Source organism: Carcharhinus amblyrhynchos, chromosome 8 (assembly GCF_965287045.1).
Source record: "Carcharhinus amblyrhynchos chromosome 8, sCarAmb.v2.hapA, whole genome shotgun sequence".
NCBI classification, from domain to species: domain Eukaryota; kingdom Metazoa; phylum Chordata; class Chondrichthyes; order Carcharhiniformes; family Carcharhinidae; genus Carcharhinus; species Carcharhinus amblyrhynchos.
In genome coordinates this window covers 123,073,033-123,087,536 of record NC_137331.1, presented here as the reverse complement: position 1 = coordinate 123,087,536, position 14,504 = coordinate 123,073,033, and the positions used below count along the sequence as shown (strand labels likewise).

Sequence of the window (14,504 nt, the reverse complement as noted above, 5' to 3'; positions counted from 1 at the left end):
AAGCAGCCAGGATTATTAAGGACCCCACGCACCCCGGACGTTCTCTCTTCCGCATTCTTCCATCGGGAAAAAGATACAAAAGTTTAAGGTCACGTACAAACCGACTCAAGAACAGCTTCTTCCCTGCTGCCGTCAGACTTTTGAATGGACCTACCTTGCATTAAGTTGATCTTTCTCCACACCCTCGCTATGACTGTAACACTACATTCTGCACCCTCTCCTTTCCTTCTCTATGAACAGTATGCTTTGTCTATATAGCGCGCAAGAAACAATAGTTCTCAGTGTACATTAATACATGTGACAATAATAAATCTAATCAAATGCTGGGCTTTGTTATTGAGACAAATATAAACAAATAATATTTATGTAATGTGGGTTACAGGCAGGAATTTTAACTCCTCTGGACAGCTTGGGAATTAAATTCCCAAAGACACATTTGAGAATAGAAGAATATCAGAAATATAAGAAGGGATGGGACACTCGAGTGTTCACAGACGTGCCAGCTCTTGGTCTCTTAGTGAAATTCAACCTCGTTTATGGTCTCCTGAGATAGCTCTGAAAACTAATTCCTCCCAGTTGTAAATGGCCAACCCCTTTTCCCGAGATTATGGCCCCTTAGCTCTACACTCTTCAGCCATGGGTAACATCCCCCTGGCATCTATCCACTCAAACCTTCTACAAACTGTATGTACATTTCAGTGAGATTGCCTCATATTCTTCATCCTCCAGAGAGTATAGATTAATTGTGTTCCTGTAGCCACAGCATTTGTGTGACTGTTTGAGTTGACTTTCTGGTCAATGGTTCCTCTCCAATGAGCTATTTTGTTGCAACTGTTCTGGGGATCCATAGAATCCCTACAGTGCTGAAGGAAGCCATTCAGCCCATCAAGTTTGCACCGATTACAATCCCACTCTGGCCATATTTCCATAACCCCACATATTTACCTGAGCAAGTCCCCCTGACACCAGGGTCAATTTGGCATGGCCAATCAACCTAACCCACACATCTTTGGACTGTGGGAGGAAACCGGAGGAAACCCACGCAGACATGGGTTTAGCTCAGTTGATTGGATGGCTGGTTAGTGATGCAGAGCGATGCCAACAGCACGGGTTCAATTCCCGCACAGGCGGAGGTTATTCATAACGGCTCTGCCTTCTCAACCTTGCCCCTCATTGGAGGTGTAATAATCCTAGGTTAGGGGGTGGCATAGTGGTTAGTACTGCTGCCTCACAGAGCCAGGGGCCCGGGTTCGATTCCCGGCTTGGGTCACTGGCTGTACGGAGTCTGCACATTCTCCCCGTATCTGTGTGGGTTTCCTCCCACAGTCCGAAAGACATGCTGGTTAGGTGAATTGGCCCTCAGTGTACCCGAACAGATGCCAGAGTGTGGTGACTAGGGGACTTTCACCGTAACTTCATTGCAGTGTTAATGTAACCCTACTTGTAACATGAATAAATAAAGTTAAGGCAGCAGAGAGGCATTTGTCAGAGGAGGCAGCCATGGCAGTGCTCTCTATAGAAAAATCCTGTCAATCCCATTATCTTGCTCTATCCCCAGTACCTTCCCCCAAATGCACGTCCAACTTCTTTTTGAAATCGATCATTATCACCTTGATAAGCAGCTATAAGGTTATACAGCGGATAAAGCTTGGATAAAGGATTGTTTTATTTTCCTCTATTCACTTACAGGAGACTAAGCCAACATTTATTGTTCCTCCCTAATTGCCCCTTAAGGAGGTGGCGGTGAGCTGCCTTCTTGAACCGCTGCAGTGCATGTATGGTGTGGGTACATCCACAGTGCTGTTAGGAAGAGAGCTTGAGGATTTTGATCCAGTGAGGGAACAGTGATATATTTCCAAGTCAGGATGAGTGACTTGGAGGGGAACCTCCAGGCGGTGGTGTTCCCATGTACCTACCACCCTTGTCTGTCTAGTTGGTAGAGGTCATGGGTTTGGAAGCTGCTGCTTAAGAAGCCTTGAGTTGCTGCAGTGAATCTTGTGGATAGTACACACTGCTGCTACTGAGCATTGGTGGTGGAGGGAGTGGACGTTTGTGGATGGCGTTTGTCGGCTGCTTCGTCCTGGATGGTGTTGAGCTTCTTGAGTGTTGTTGGAGCTGCACCCATCCAGGCAAGTGGGGAGTACTCCATCACACTCCTGACTCGTGCCTTGTAGATGGCAGACAGGCTTTGGGGAGTCAGGAAGTGAATTCCCAAATTCAGGAGGCGAAATTCCCAGCCTCTGACCTGGTCCTGGTAACCACAGTATTGATGTTGCTCGTCCAGTTCAGTTTCTGCTCACTGGTAATCTCCAGGATGTTGATGGAGATTCAGTGATGGAAATGCCATTGAATGTCGAGGGGCGATGGTTAGATTCACTTTTGTTGTAGATGGTCATTGCCTGGCACTTGTGTGGTATGAATGTTACTTGTTGACCTAAGCCTGCATAACTTTCTACAGTTGGACATGGACTGTTTCGGTATCTGAGGGGCCCCAAATGGTGCTGAACATTGCTTCCTGTTTGGTGCTGACTGATGTGGAGATGCCAGTGTTGGACTGGGGTAAACTCAGTAAGAAGTCTCACAACACCAGGTTAAAGCCCAACAGATTTGTTTGGTAGCAAATGCCACTAGCTTTTGGGGATCTACCCCTTTGTCAGGTCAGTGGGGAGTTCTGATCACAGATTGAGTAGCTGTAAAGACTCACATTCTAATCAGTATTCTGTAAACTGAGTGTGCCTTTATATGCCCTGTTTGTGATCAGAACTCCCTACTCAACTGATGAAGGGGCAAAGCTCCGAAAGCTACTGGCGTTCGCTACCAAATTAACCTGTTGGACTTTAACCTGGTTTTGTGAGACTTTTTACACTGTCTGAGTGAACAGGATTAGATGGGTCTTTTCAGATTGGCAGGCTATAATTATTGGAGTGCCACAGGGATTGGTGCTGGGCCTCAACTATTTACCATCTATATCGATGACTTGAAAGAAGAGACTGAAAGCTCAATTTTCCAAGGACACCAAGATAGGTGGAAAAGTAAGCTGTCAAGAGGGGGTAGAGCAGAGGGATATGCGAGTGGGTCAGAAATTGGCAGATGGAGTGTAATGTGGGGAAATGTGAACATTTGTACATATGGAAATATGGTACAGATGCACCATAGAAAGCATTCTTTCTGAATGTATCACAGCTTGGTATGGGCTCCTGCTCTGTCCAAAACTGACAGAAACTACAAAAGGTTGTGAATGCAGCCCAATCCATCACGCAAACCAGCCTCCCATCCATCGACTTGGTCTACACTTCCTGCTGCCTCGGCAAAGCAGCCAGCATAATTAAGGACCCCACGCACCCCGGGCATTCTCTCTTCCACCTTCTCCCATCGGGAAAAGGATGCAGAATTCTGAACTCACGTACCAACCGACTCAAGAACAACTTAATTCCTGCTGCTGTCAGACTTTTAAATGGGCCTACCTCACATTAAGTTGATCTTTCTCTACACCCTCGCTGTGACTGCAACACTACAGCCTGCACTCTCTCCTTTCCTTCTCTATGAATGGTCTGCTTTGTCTGTACAGTGCACAAGAAACGATACTTTTCACTGTATGTTAATACATGTGACAATAATAAATCAAATCAAAAAACTTGTTCACTTTAGTGAGAAGGATAGAAAAGCAGATAGAGAGATTCAAGGACTCAGTGGTACAGAGGGATCTCAGTGTCATGCTAGTCCCATACCTGATCAGTTCTATCTGTGACTCGAGGTTTAATTACCCTCTGAAATGGCTTAGCAAGGCACTCAGTTCAAGGGTAACTGGGGATGGGCAATATCTGGTCTTGCCCAGTGATGTCTATATCCGATGAAAAGGATGGAAAAGTATATTACCAATTTGAAGGATTTCAGATCTTATTGAATGGCGGGGCAGGCTCGAAGGGCTAGATGGCCTACTCCTGCTCTTATTTCTTATGTTCTTATGTTCTTATATTTGGTTATTTCACAGGAAGTTCCTGCAAGTTGTGAGGCTAGACAGCGGACAAATAGAAATCTATACAACTCGAACAGGACTAGACAGGATAGATGCAGGAAGGATGTTCCTGATTGTGGGGATGTTCAGAACCAGGGGTCACAGTCTGAGGATACAGGGTAAACTGTTTAGGACAGAAATTAGGAGAAATTTCTTCTAGAGAGTGGCCAGTCTGTAGAATTCACTCCCACAGAAAGTAGTTGAGGCCAAAACATTGAACGTTAGCACATGGGATTTAATGGGATTGAGGGTTATAGGTAGGGATATGATCAGAGCAACTTGTGGGCTGAAGGGCCTGTTTGTGCTGTAGTGTTCTATGTTTTCACAAAGCAGTTAGATATAGCACTTGGGGCAAAAGGGATCAAAGGCTAGGGTGGGGGGAGGGGGGAGAATCAGAGTATTTCACAGTAACTTCATTGCAGTGTTCATGTAAACCTACTTCTGACAAATAAATAAACTTTGAGCTGGATGGTCATTGTGCATGGTGAAGCAGGTTTGAAGGGCTGAATGGCCTCCATCTGCTCTTATTTTCTGTGTTCCTGCGTATCACATCAGGCAAGTTATGTTGGATGTTTGTTATTTTCATAGAAATCATAAAAACCCTACAGTGCAGGGGGAGGCCATTCAGCCCATCATGTCAACAACAATCCCACCCAGCCCCTATCCCCATAATCCCACATATTTACCCTGCTGATCCCTCTAAGGGAGACTAAGGGTCAATTTATCATCATGGGCAATCAATCTAACCCCGCACATCTTTGGGGTGTGGGCGGAAGCCGGAGGAAACCCACGCAGACATGGGGAGAATGTGCAGACTCCACACAGACAGTCACCTAGGGTGGGAATCGAACCGGGTCGCTGGCGCTGAGAGGCAGCAGTGCTAACCACTGTGCTACCCAGTACGATTTTGCCCAACAATCATTTTAGAACAAACATTTACATCAGATCAATGTTACTGTTTAGATTTAGAGAATGATAGGTGGATACAGTAATACATCAGGTTAAGATTAGAAGTTTACAAATCAAAAGTTACACAGTGAAACTGATAGTCATATACAGATATTGGAAATGAAGCCTAATAGCCTTACCTTAGCAATTATCCTTATATAGCTCAGTGTGATAGCTTGTTTTATAATGCTCCTGTAAATCACTTTGGGATGTTTTATTGCATTAAAAGCACCATATAAATGCAAGTTCACTAATGTCCTTTCGGGAAGGAAATCTGTCACCCTTACCTGGTCTGGCCTACATGTGACTCCAGATCCACAGCAATGTGGTTGATACTTAACTGCCCTCTGAAATGACCGTGTGGGATACTCAGTTCAAGGGGCAATTAGGGATGGGCAACAAATGCTGACCCAGCCAGCGACCCCCACATCACACGAAGGAATAAAATCACTGTAGTGATTGTTGAACATTGGCCAAGAAGCGTTTTGGGACATCCTGTTGAAGTGTCCAGAGGTAAGACTACAGAAATACAACAGCTTCGTTTTTAAAGAAATGTTATTCTTGCTTTGCCCTGTTCCAATACACATTAAACAAAACCCTGACTGTAACTTGAATGGTGCGGTACATGTCATTCGTTTTTTTATTATTCATTCATGTGATATGGGTGCCATTGGCTGGCCAGCATTTATTGCCCAACCCTAGTTGCCCGAGGGCAGTCAAGAATCAACCACATTGCTGTGACTCTGGAGTCACATGTAGGCCAGACCGGGTAAGGACGGCAGATTTCCTTCCCTAAGGGACATTCGTGAATCAGATGGGTTTTTCCAACAATGGTTTCGTAGTAATCAGTACATTTTTAATTTCAGATATTTTTTATTGAATTTAAATTCCACTACCTGCTGTGGGGAGATTTGAACCCAGGTCCCCAGAACAATAACTGAGTTCCTGGATTAATAATTTAGTGATAATACCACTAGGTCATCACCTCCCCCCCGCCGATTCTTCAGCTACTTCCCTCCACCACAAGGTTGGAAGTGGGGATGTTCACTGATGATTGCACAACGCTCAGCACCATTTGCCACTCCTTGGATACTGAAACAGTCCATGTTCAAATGCAACAAGTTCTGGATGATATCCAGGCTTGGGCTGACAAGTGACAAGTAACCTTCGTACCACACAAATGCCAGGCAATGACCATTACCAGTAAGAGACACTCTACCCACCACTCCTTGACATTCAAATGGTATAACCATCACCGAGTCTCCCATTGTCAACATCCTTGGGGTTACCATTGGCCAGAAGCTCAACTGGACTCACCACAAATAGTGACTACAAGAGCAGGTCAGAGGCTAGGAATACTGCAGCGAGTAACTCACCTCCTGACTTCCCAGAGCCTGCCCACCATCTACTAGGCACAAGTCAGGAGTGTGATGGAATACTCCCCACTTGCCTGGATGGGTGCAGCTCCAACAATACTCAAGAAGCTCAACACCACCCAGGACAAAGTAGCGCATTGATTGGCACCCCATCTACAAGCATTCAATCCCTCTGCCACCGACACTCAGTAGCAGCAGTGTGTACTATCTACAATATGCACTGCAACAATTCACCAAAGTTCCTCAGACAGCACCTTCCAAACCAACAACCACTTCCAGCTAGAAGGACAAGGGCAGCAGATACATGGGAACACCACCCCCTGCAAGTTCCCCTCCAAGCCACTCACCATCCTGACTTGGAAATATATCACCGTTCCTTCACAGTCGCTGCGTCAAAATCCTGGAATTCCCTCCCTACCAGCATTGTGGGTCAACCCACAGCACATGGACTGCAGCGATTCAAGAAAACAGCTCACCACCACCTTCTCAAGGGGCAGCTAAGGGATGGGCAATAAAGGCTGGCCAGCCCGCGATGCCCTTGCCCCACAAATGAATTCAAAAAATAGTATGTAGGGTTGTTTTTAAAAGATAACTCAAATCTGCGAACAACAGTTATAAGGTGAGACGGGATAGACTTGGATTATTTTCTTTGGAGCAGAGAAGGCTGAGGGGGGACAAGATTGAGGTGTATAAGATTGAGGGGTTTGGACAGGGTGGAGAGGAAGCAGCTGTTCCCCTTGGTTGAGGGGTCAATCACGAGGGGGCAAAGTGTTAGGGTGAGGGGTTGGAGATTCAGAGGGGATTTGAGAAAAAAAAAACCTTTTTGCTCAGGGGGTGGTGGGAGTCTGGAATCCACTGGCTGGGAAGGTAGTGGGGGCCGGAAGCCTTACAACCTTTAAAAAATATTTGGATGAGCACTTGAAATATCACAACTTTCAGCTCTGATAAAGGGTCACCCCAACATGAGACGTTGGCTCTCTCCGCAGACACTGTCCGACAGGCTGAAATTTTCCAGTTTTTAAAACAGTCAAGGGTATGGGACAAGTGCAGGAAAATTGGATTAGGGCGCCTTTAGTGGCAGTTATCGTCAGTGCAGACGCAATGGGCCAAATGGTCTTTTCTGCACTTCATAACCCAATGTGTCGAACTGTTCAGATTTGATTGACACGTACATGAATTTATTTAGCGCCTGGGTCAGCACAGAGCCAGGCAACGGCCTTGTCAGCGACTAGATGGAGTTCTTTAAGCTTGCCTTCACATTTCATTCGTTGGACACTCCTCAACAATGTGAGTTACGGTTTGGCCTGTACCAACCGAGGTGGCCCGGAAGGCCCCACTGATGTTGTGTGGCTGCACAGAGGCCTTGTCCAGTCTAGGAACGGGGCCCACTTGTAGTTGTGGGAGGGAAAAAGCCGGCGGATTAATGGTGGGGACTACAATGAGAAGACGGAGGATTTATTTAGTTCCGATGGATAAAGTAACCAAGATCAGCAAATGGGAAGACAGGATGAAGAAGCCTTTTCTAAAGCGATCTGCTGCGATTTGCCCATCGTTATAGAATAATACAGTACAGGAGACCATTCAGCCCACTGTGCTCATTCTGACTCTTTGAAAGAGCTACCCAATTAATTCATTGTTCTTTCTTCATAGCCCTTGCATTTCTTTTCGTTTTCATGTACTTTATAAATAGGCGGCACAGTAGTTAGCACTGCTGCCTCACAGCGTGAGGGTCCCAGGTTCAATTCCGGCCTTGGGTCACCGTCTGCGTGAAGTTTACACATTCTCCCCATGTCTGCGTGGGTTTCCTCCGGGTGCTCCGGTTTCCTCCCACAGTCTAAAGATGTGTTGGTTAGGTTGATTGGCCGTGCTAAGTTGACCCTAGTGTCAGAGCATTAGCAGGGTACATATGTGGGATTACGAGGATAGAATCTGGGTGGGATTGTGGTCAGTGAAGACTCAGTGGATTGAGTGGCCTTGTTCTGCACTGCAGGGATTTTATGCCTTAAAAACAAAATGGAATGGATTTATCTTTTGGAAATGTTCGATGTAGGATTTATCCCAGACAATTCAGTGCGAAATATCTTTTGATATCTTTCCCACCTTTCTCCCCTACTCCTACCTCCCCTCTCAGAGGTTATACAAGAGGCATCACCTCGACTCATCTTTTTACCTTTACTATTTTCCTCTCTCCGGCTTAATAATTCCCGTGCAAGTCAGGAAAAAGAATGCATTTCTGCAACAATGTTAGAAGGGGAGAGAAAGGTGCTAAAATAATTGATTCTTTAAAAGTGAAGAAGATGATCTCAGCAATGCTAAAGGGGAGTATTGATCTTTCATTATGAATGGTGCAGATGCTTTGCAGTGATTATTTTGTGGGGAAATCAGTGCGTTACAAGAAAGGCACAAATCTAAATGAGTTACTCTCTGCTGCAGAAATGGCCATGGGAGTGTGCACGGTGACACACACACACACACACACAAACACACACACACACACACACACACACAATTAATAGCACATTGTGCAAAAATACACCAAAGTGATCCTTTGCCAGCTGCATACAGACTGCTGGAAGCAAGTAATAAAAAAAGAACTAGAAAAGCCATGATAAAAAGGGTCGTGCCTCGCAGATGTGTGTGAATCTATTATTAGCATTGATCACTGAACTCCAACCCGCAGCGCCAAGCCTTCATCCCGACTGGCAGTGCATGGCACACACCTATCCCTCAAATAACCTCAACCCTCTTGTGGGTCCCATCAAGTGACCTCCAAAGGTTTTGACAAGGGACGAACGATAGTCGCGAATTCCCTGCGCCGTTCCTACAAGGTAATTAGCAAAAGCAACAAGAGGTGAGAGGAGGGATTTTTGTGTGTTGTGGAACTGCTGCTTGGGCAAGGGGGGGGGGGGGGGGGGCAGTAAAAAAAAAAGGAAATTGGGGCAGCAGAGATTCAATAGTAACTTCCAAAAAAAAGACAATTGGGTGGATCGATCCTTCCTTTCCCATGTTACATAGGGTCACCACAACGTTTACTGACCACCCGTCTTATGTCAACCATCAGGTTTTTTTTTTAAGATTTGATGGGAGTGTTTTACAGCTGGACCCATTCCCTCCCATTAACTCCCCCAGTTACTTTTTCTTTTATTCATGGGATCTGGGCGTTGCTGGCTGGGTTTTGCCAATCCCTGAGGGCATTTAAGAGTCTGGAGTCACGTGTCGGCCAGATGGGGTAAGGATCGCAGATTTCCATCCCCAAAGAATGGCACAGTGGTTAGCACTGCTGCCTCACAGCACCAGGGACCCAGGTTGGGGTCACTGTCTGTGTGGAGTTTGCACATTCTCCCCGTGTCTATGCAGGTTTCCTCCAGGTGCTCTGGTTTCCTTTCAGTCCAAAAATGCGCAGGTTAGGCGGATTGGCCATGCTAAAATTGCCCCTTGGGGGAGCTAGCTTGGATAAATGGATGGGGTTATGGGATTAGGGCCTGAGTGGCATTGTTGCTGGCACAGACTCGATGGGCCAAATGGCCTCTTTCTGCACTGTAGGATTCTATGAGTTTAATCACCCAAGTGGGTTAATACGACAATTGACAATGGTTTCATTTCATGTCTGCCGTGGTGGGATTTGAACCCAGGTACTCAGAGCATTACTTTGGGTTTCTGGTCCAACAACAATACCATCAGGCCAGCGCCTTCCCTGGCTCATCCTGGCTTGGGCTCAGCGCCAATGCACGCCAGCATGTCTGAACCAGTGTTTGGATTGTCAGTAGCCAACAAGTCCTGGAGTGGAATGTGAACCCTTAGGGGCAGGAGGGCCCAGCCTCGCCAGCTAAAGACAACCGGGCGTATACTCGAGAGCAGGAACTTACAGGGCCGACGGGGTAAAGAACAAGATGTAGCGGGGGCAGTGGGGGAGCAGGTGGGAGTGCGGGACTAACTGGATAGTTCTTCCAAAGTGGTCCTAATGACCTCTTTCAGTGCTGTATCATTTTAAGATTCCTCAACATATATGCCCACTATAAAAAGGAGAGTTTGTACTTGTGTTGCGAATTACAGAACAAAATCAAGAAAAGCTGACTTGACTTGCTGAGTATTTCCAGTTTTTATTTCCGATTTTAACATCTTCCCTGCTACTTTTGAATGGACCTACCGTACCAGGTGAGACGGCACGGTGGCACAGTGGCTAGCACTGCGGCCTCACAGCATCAGGGACCCAGGTTCGATTCCAGCCTCGGGTCACTGTCTGTGTGGAGTTTGCACATTCTCCCCATGTCTGCGTGGGTTTCCTCCGGGTGCTCTGGTTCCTCCCACAATCCTAAAATGTGTGGGTTTGGCTGGTTGGCCATGCTAAATGGCTCCTTAGTGTCAGGGAGATTAGGACTGTAAATGCGCAGGGTTATGGGGATGGGACCTGGGTGGGATCGTTGTTGGTGTAGGCTTGATGGGCCGAATGGCCTCCTTCTGCACTGTAGCTTCTATAAGTTCCTCCTTTAGCCTTTTCTGCTCTAAAGAAAGCAACCCCAGCTTAACCAGCCTCTCTTCATAGCTAAAACACTCCAACCCAAGCAACAAGCTGGTGAATCTCCTCTGCACCCTCTCTAACACAATCCTTCCTTCCTTAGTCTTGTTGAGTGTATGGTGGGCATGACAATAATATTCCCTTAATACTGCAGAAGAATATTGCTGAAAGAGTTGACTTGCCAACCAATCAGCACCCTTTCCTTATGCAGCATAATTGTCGCGATAGTTTGAAATTTGGTATTCTGGTGTTTGTCCTGATGAGTGCAAGGTGAAAAACTTCGACAACATGTCCCTCTTTTCAGCGATATAATAAAATCATTGAAATTACGTGTTTGCTTCATGTTGTGATTTAATCCTGTATTAGCTGTGGTCCTTTTAAAAGAAAAGAGAGTGTTTTTGTTTGGTTACACTGGGAAAAACTCTTGACTGTTAATTTACAAAGGGCTAAGCAGACATGATCTCTCAAATTGAGGGGGGTGGGAATGGAAATACACCCATTACTTGCAGCCTGCAGAGCCAACACTGTCCCCGATTCCCTGGCGATTTATTCTGCCCACATCCCCAAAGGATCTCCCATTTTCCGTCCACAGTTTAATATTCCTGATGTCCCTCCAGGCTCAAAAAAATAGTAAATTTGCAAACTGAGAGAGGGGGTGGAAAGTGGATCTGCACTGCATCACTAACACTCATCCCTCTAAAAATCCAATCTCTCCATCCGCTATCGTTTTCCAGCAATTACACAAAAGCCCAGAGACTGCGAGATGGGTGTCTCGCAGTCAGCTGCGGCACTCTCTCTCTCTCTCTCTCTCCCTCCTGGTGAGAAACAGGAGGAGACCATTCAGCCCATCGAGCCTGCTCCGCCATTCGGTCAGATCACGGCTGATCTGCAACAGGAGGCATTTTTGAAAACAACAACCAGATCAAAATGCAAAGTGTATTTATTTGAATGGATAGTAACGGGAGAGAATCCCTACCGTACAGGAGGAGGTCACTCAGCCATCAAATCTGTACTGACCACAATCCCACCCCAGACCTTATTCCCTTAACCCCACACATTTAGCCTGCTAATCCCCCTGACACTAGGGGTCAATTTAGCACGGCCAATCAACCTAATTTGCACGTCGTTCGGACTGTGGGAGGCAACTGGGGCATCCGGAGGAAACCCGCGCAGATACAGGGAGAACGTGCAGACTCCGCACTGGCAGTGACCTGTGGCAGGGGATCGAACCCAGGTCCCTGGTGCTGTGAGGCAGCAGTGCTAACCACCGTGCCGCCCCGTTGAAAGGGTCAGGACAAGCACGATGGGCTGAATAGGCTCCTGTCTTGTGCAATCTACAACTCTTACGTAGATGATACAGAGAGAAGTTGAAAAAACCCAAGCAGTCATTTGCATATCTCAGTATAGCTGAAGGAAGTGAGGCTGGGGAAGGTGGACATTCTGCATGTACACACACACACAGTTTTATCAATTGGTATTTGTAAAAAAATGTACCAGATAAACATGCAGACACAAGAGCGCAAATGTAATATTTCAAGTGATATGGTAAATACAAAGAGATTATTGACTGGATGAGTATCGACACGCATGGAAAAGTACCTCCTGTTAACAATTAACCCCACAGGCATTAAATATGCCTCTACAATGGCCTCTTTCATCAAGCAAGATCTGGGGCAGTTTGAAATGGAGACTGGCATCGTTAAAAAAAAATCCCATGGCACAGAAAGCCGATGGCCTCACCGTGAGCCCAGAGCTCTACAAAAGGTCGGTGCAGGGAGGGTGTAGGGTTTCACTGAGACACAGAGGGCCCTGAGAGGGCAGGGGAAAAGGCAGCTAGTACAGGCAGAGAGGGAGGGAAAGGGAGGAAGGACAGAGAGAGAGAGAGAGAGGGAGGGAGGAGAAATAGAGAGAGAGGGAAAGAGGGAAAAGGGGGAAGGAGAGAGAGTGAGAGAGAGGGAGAAAGAGGGAAAGGGAGGAAGGAGAGAGAGAGAGGAGGAGAGAGGGAAAGGGAGGAAGGAGAGAGAGAGGGAGAAAGTGGGAAAGGGAGGAAGGAGAGAGAGTGAGGGAGAAAGAGGAGTGTGAGGGTGAAGAGGGAGAGAGTGGGGGGGGGGGCAGAGGGAGGAAGGACCAAGAGCGAAGAGTGTGAGGGCATTGAGGGCGAAAAGGAGGAGAGCGCAAGAGAGAGGGGGAAGAAACAGAGAAAGAAGAGTGCAAGGGAGAGAGGGAAGAGCGAGACACTGTGAGGAAGAAGAGGAGTGTGAGGCAGGCATGAGGGAGAGAGGGAGGAGAAAGAGCGTGAGGGAGAGAGGGAGGAAAGGCTGGCATAAGGGAGGAGAGGGAGAGAGGAAGGAAAGGGGGATGAGGGAAAGGATGGGAAGAGGGTGTGAGGAAGAGAGGGAGGGGGGCACAAAGGGGGCATGGAGGTTGTGGGGGTGCCGAGAAATGAGTGGGAGAGAGAGGATGGATAGAGAGAGAGAGAGGATGGACAGGGATTGATAGGGAGGGAGAGTGGAGAACATGAAGGAAAGAGGGAACAAGAGACGACAGGAGACAGAGGGAAGGAGGAACAAGGAGAGAAAAGGGGAAGACAGGGATTGGATAGTAAATAGGAAAAAAGCCAGAGAAGGACGAGGGGAGGAGGAGAGAGGGCAGGGAGAAGGAGGGAAGGGGATGGTGGGTTGAGGGGGGGGGGGGGTGGGGAGGAGGACTAGGCTAGCTAGAGCAATCAGATACTCCCAGGAAACAGCAAGGCTGTGGGAGAGGATGTGAGAGTGAGTTAGTGATGGCCCCTGTCCCTGCTCACTGTGTGTGTGGGTGTCTAGGGTGGTGGTAGTGGGAGGGGGGGGGGGTGGAAATCTCTGATGGGGCTGGTTTATTAATGAGGACTCATCAATGGCAGCAGGGTGCTCTCTTTCTCACCCACCACCCACCCCCACCCCTTTCTAATCTCCCTGTAGGATGGTGAGAGAGGGGAAAGGGCACTGTCTCTCTGTCTGTCTCCTGTCTGTCTCTGTCTGTCTGTGGTGCTCAGATCCCGACTGCTTGGCACATGCGTAAAAGCAGCAGCGTGCCCCAAAGTCCCCAGCAACACAAATCAAAACACACACACACACACACACATACAGGGAAAGAGAGAGAGAGAGAGAGAGGCTTCCCTCTCCTGCACACACAACATTGCAGCCTTACCTGGAACATGGGATATCAGTGGCTGCTCCAGCCTCGCTCTGCACTGCTCTGAACACGGGAGGGAACTGCAACCAGCCGTCTTCCAGTAGCTGGCTTAAGGTAGGCAAAAAGAGAGAGAGAGAGAGAGAGGAATTGTTGCTCTAGGGCTTTAAAACCCCCCAAGGCAAGGATCAGGATACAATTAGCTCATTGCTGCTCCTCGCGTCTAGCCCAATGTGCGAAGTTACATTTAATTAACTGTGCACCCAGGTGCAGCACGGATTTTTCACCATTGCTTTTGTTCTGTGTGTGTTTTTTTTTGTGTGTGTGTTTCTGTTTTTTATTATTATTATTATTTCCATTTCACAATCATGTTAATTTCAGCCCCAGCGTTTCTCTGTGTGTGCAACAGTCAGTCTCAAACTTGCTCATTACTCCCTCCTCCCCTCTCTCTGCAGAAAGCTGATTTTAATCGTTATGATTA

The 14,504-nt window shown here is 47.2% G+C and overlaps 1 protein-coding gene across 1 annotated transcript in view; it reads right to left on the bottom strand.

The window, feature by feature from the left end:
* The window catches only part of LOC145346878 (BTB/POZ domain-containing protein KCTD1), a 128,931-nt gene extending 114,797 nt beyond the window's left edge, over positions 1-14,134 (bottom strand). The window contains exon 1 of the mRNA XM_080194741.1: positions 14,042-14,134. Within this exon, the coding sequence (XP_080050867.1) occupies positions 14,042-14,050 (9 nt within the window). The 5' untranslated portion in view covers positions 14,051-14,134. The remainder of the gene's footprint in view (positions 1-14,041) is intronic.
* Positions 14,135-14,504: the final 370 nt, after the last annotated feature.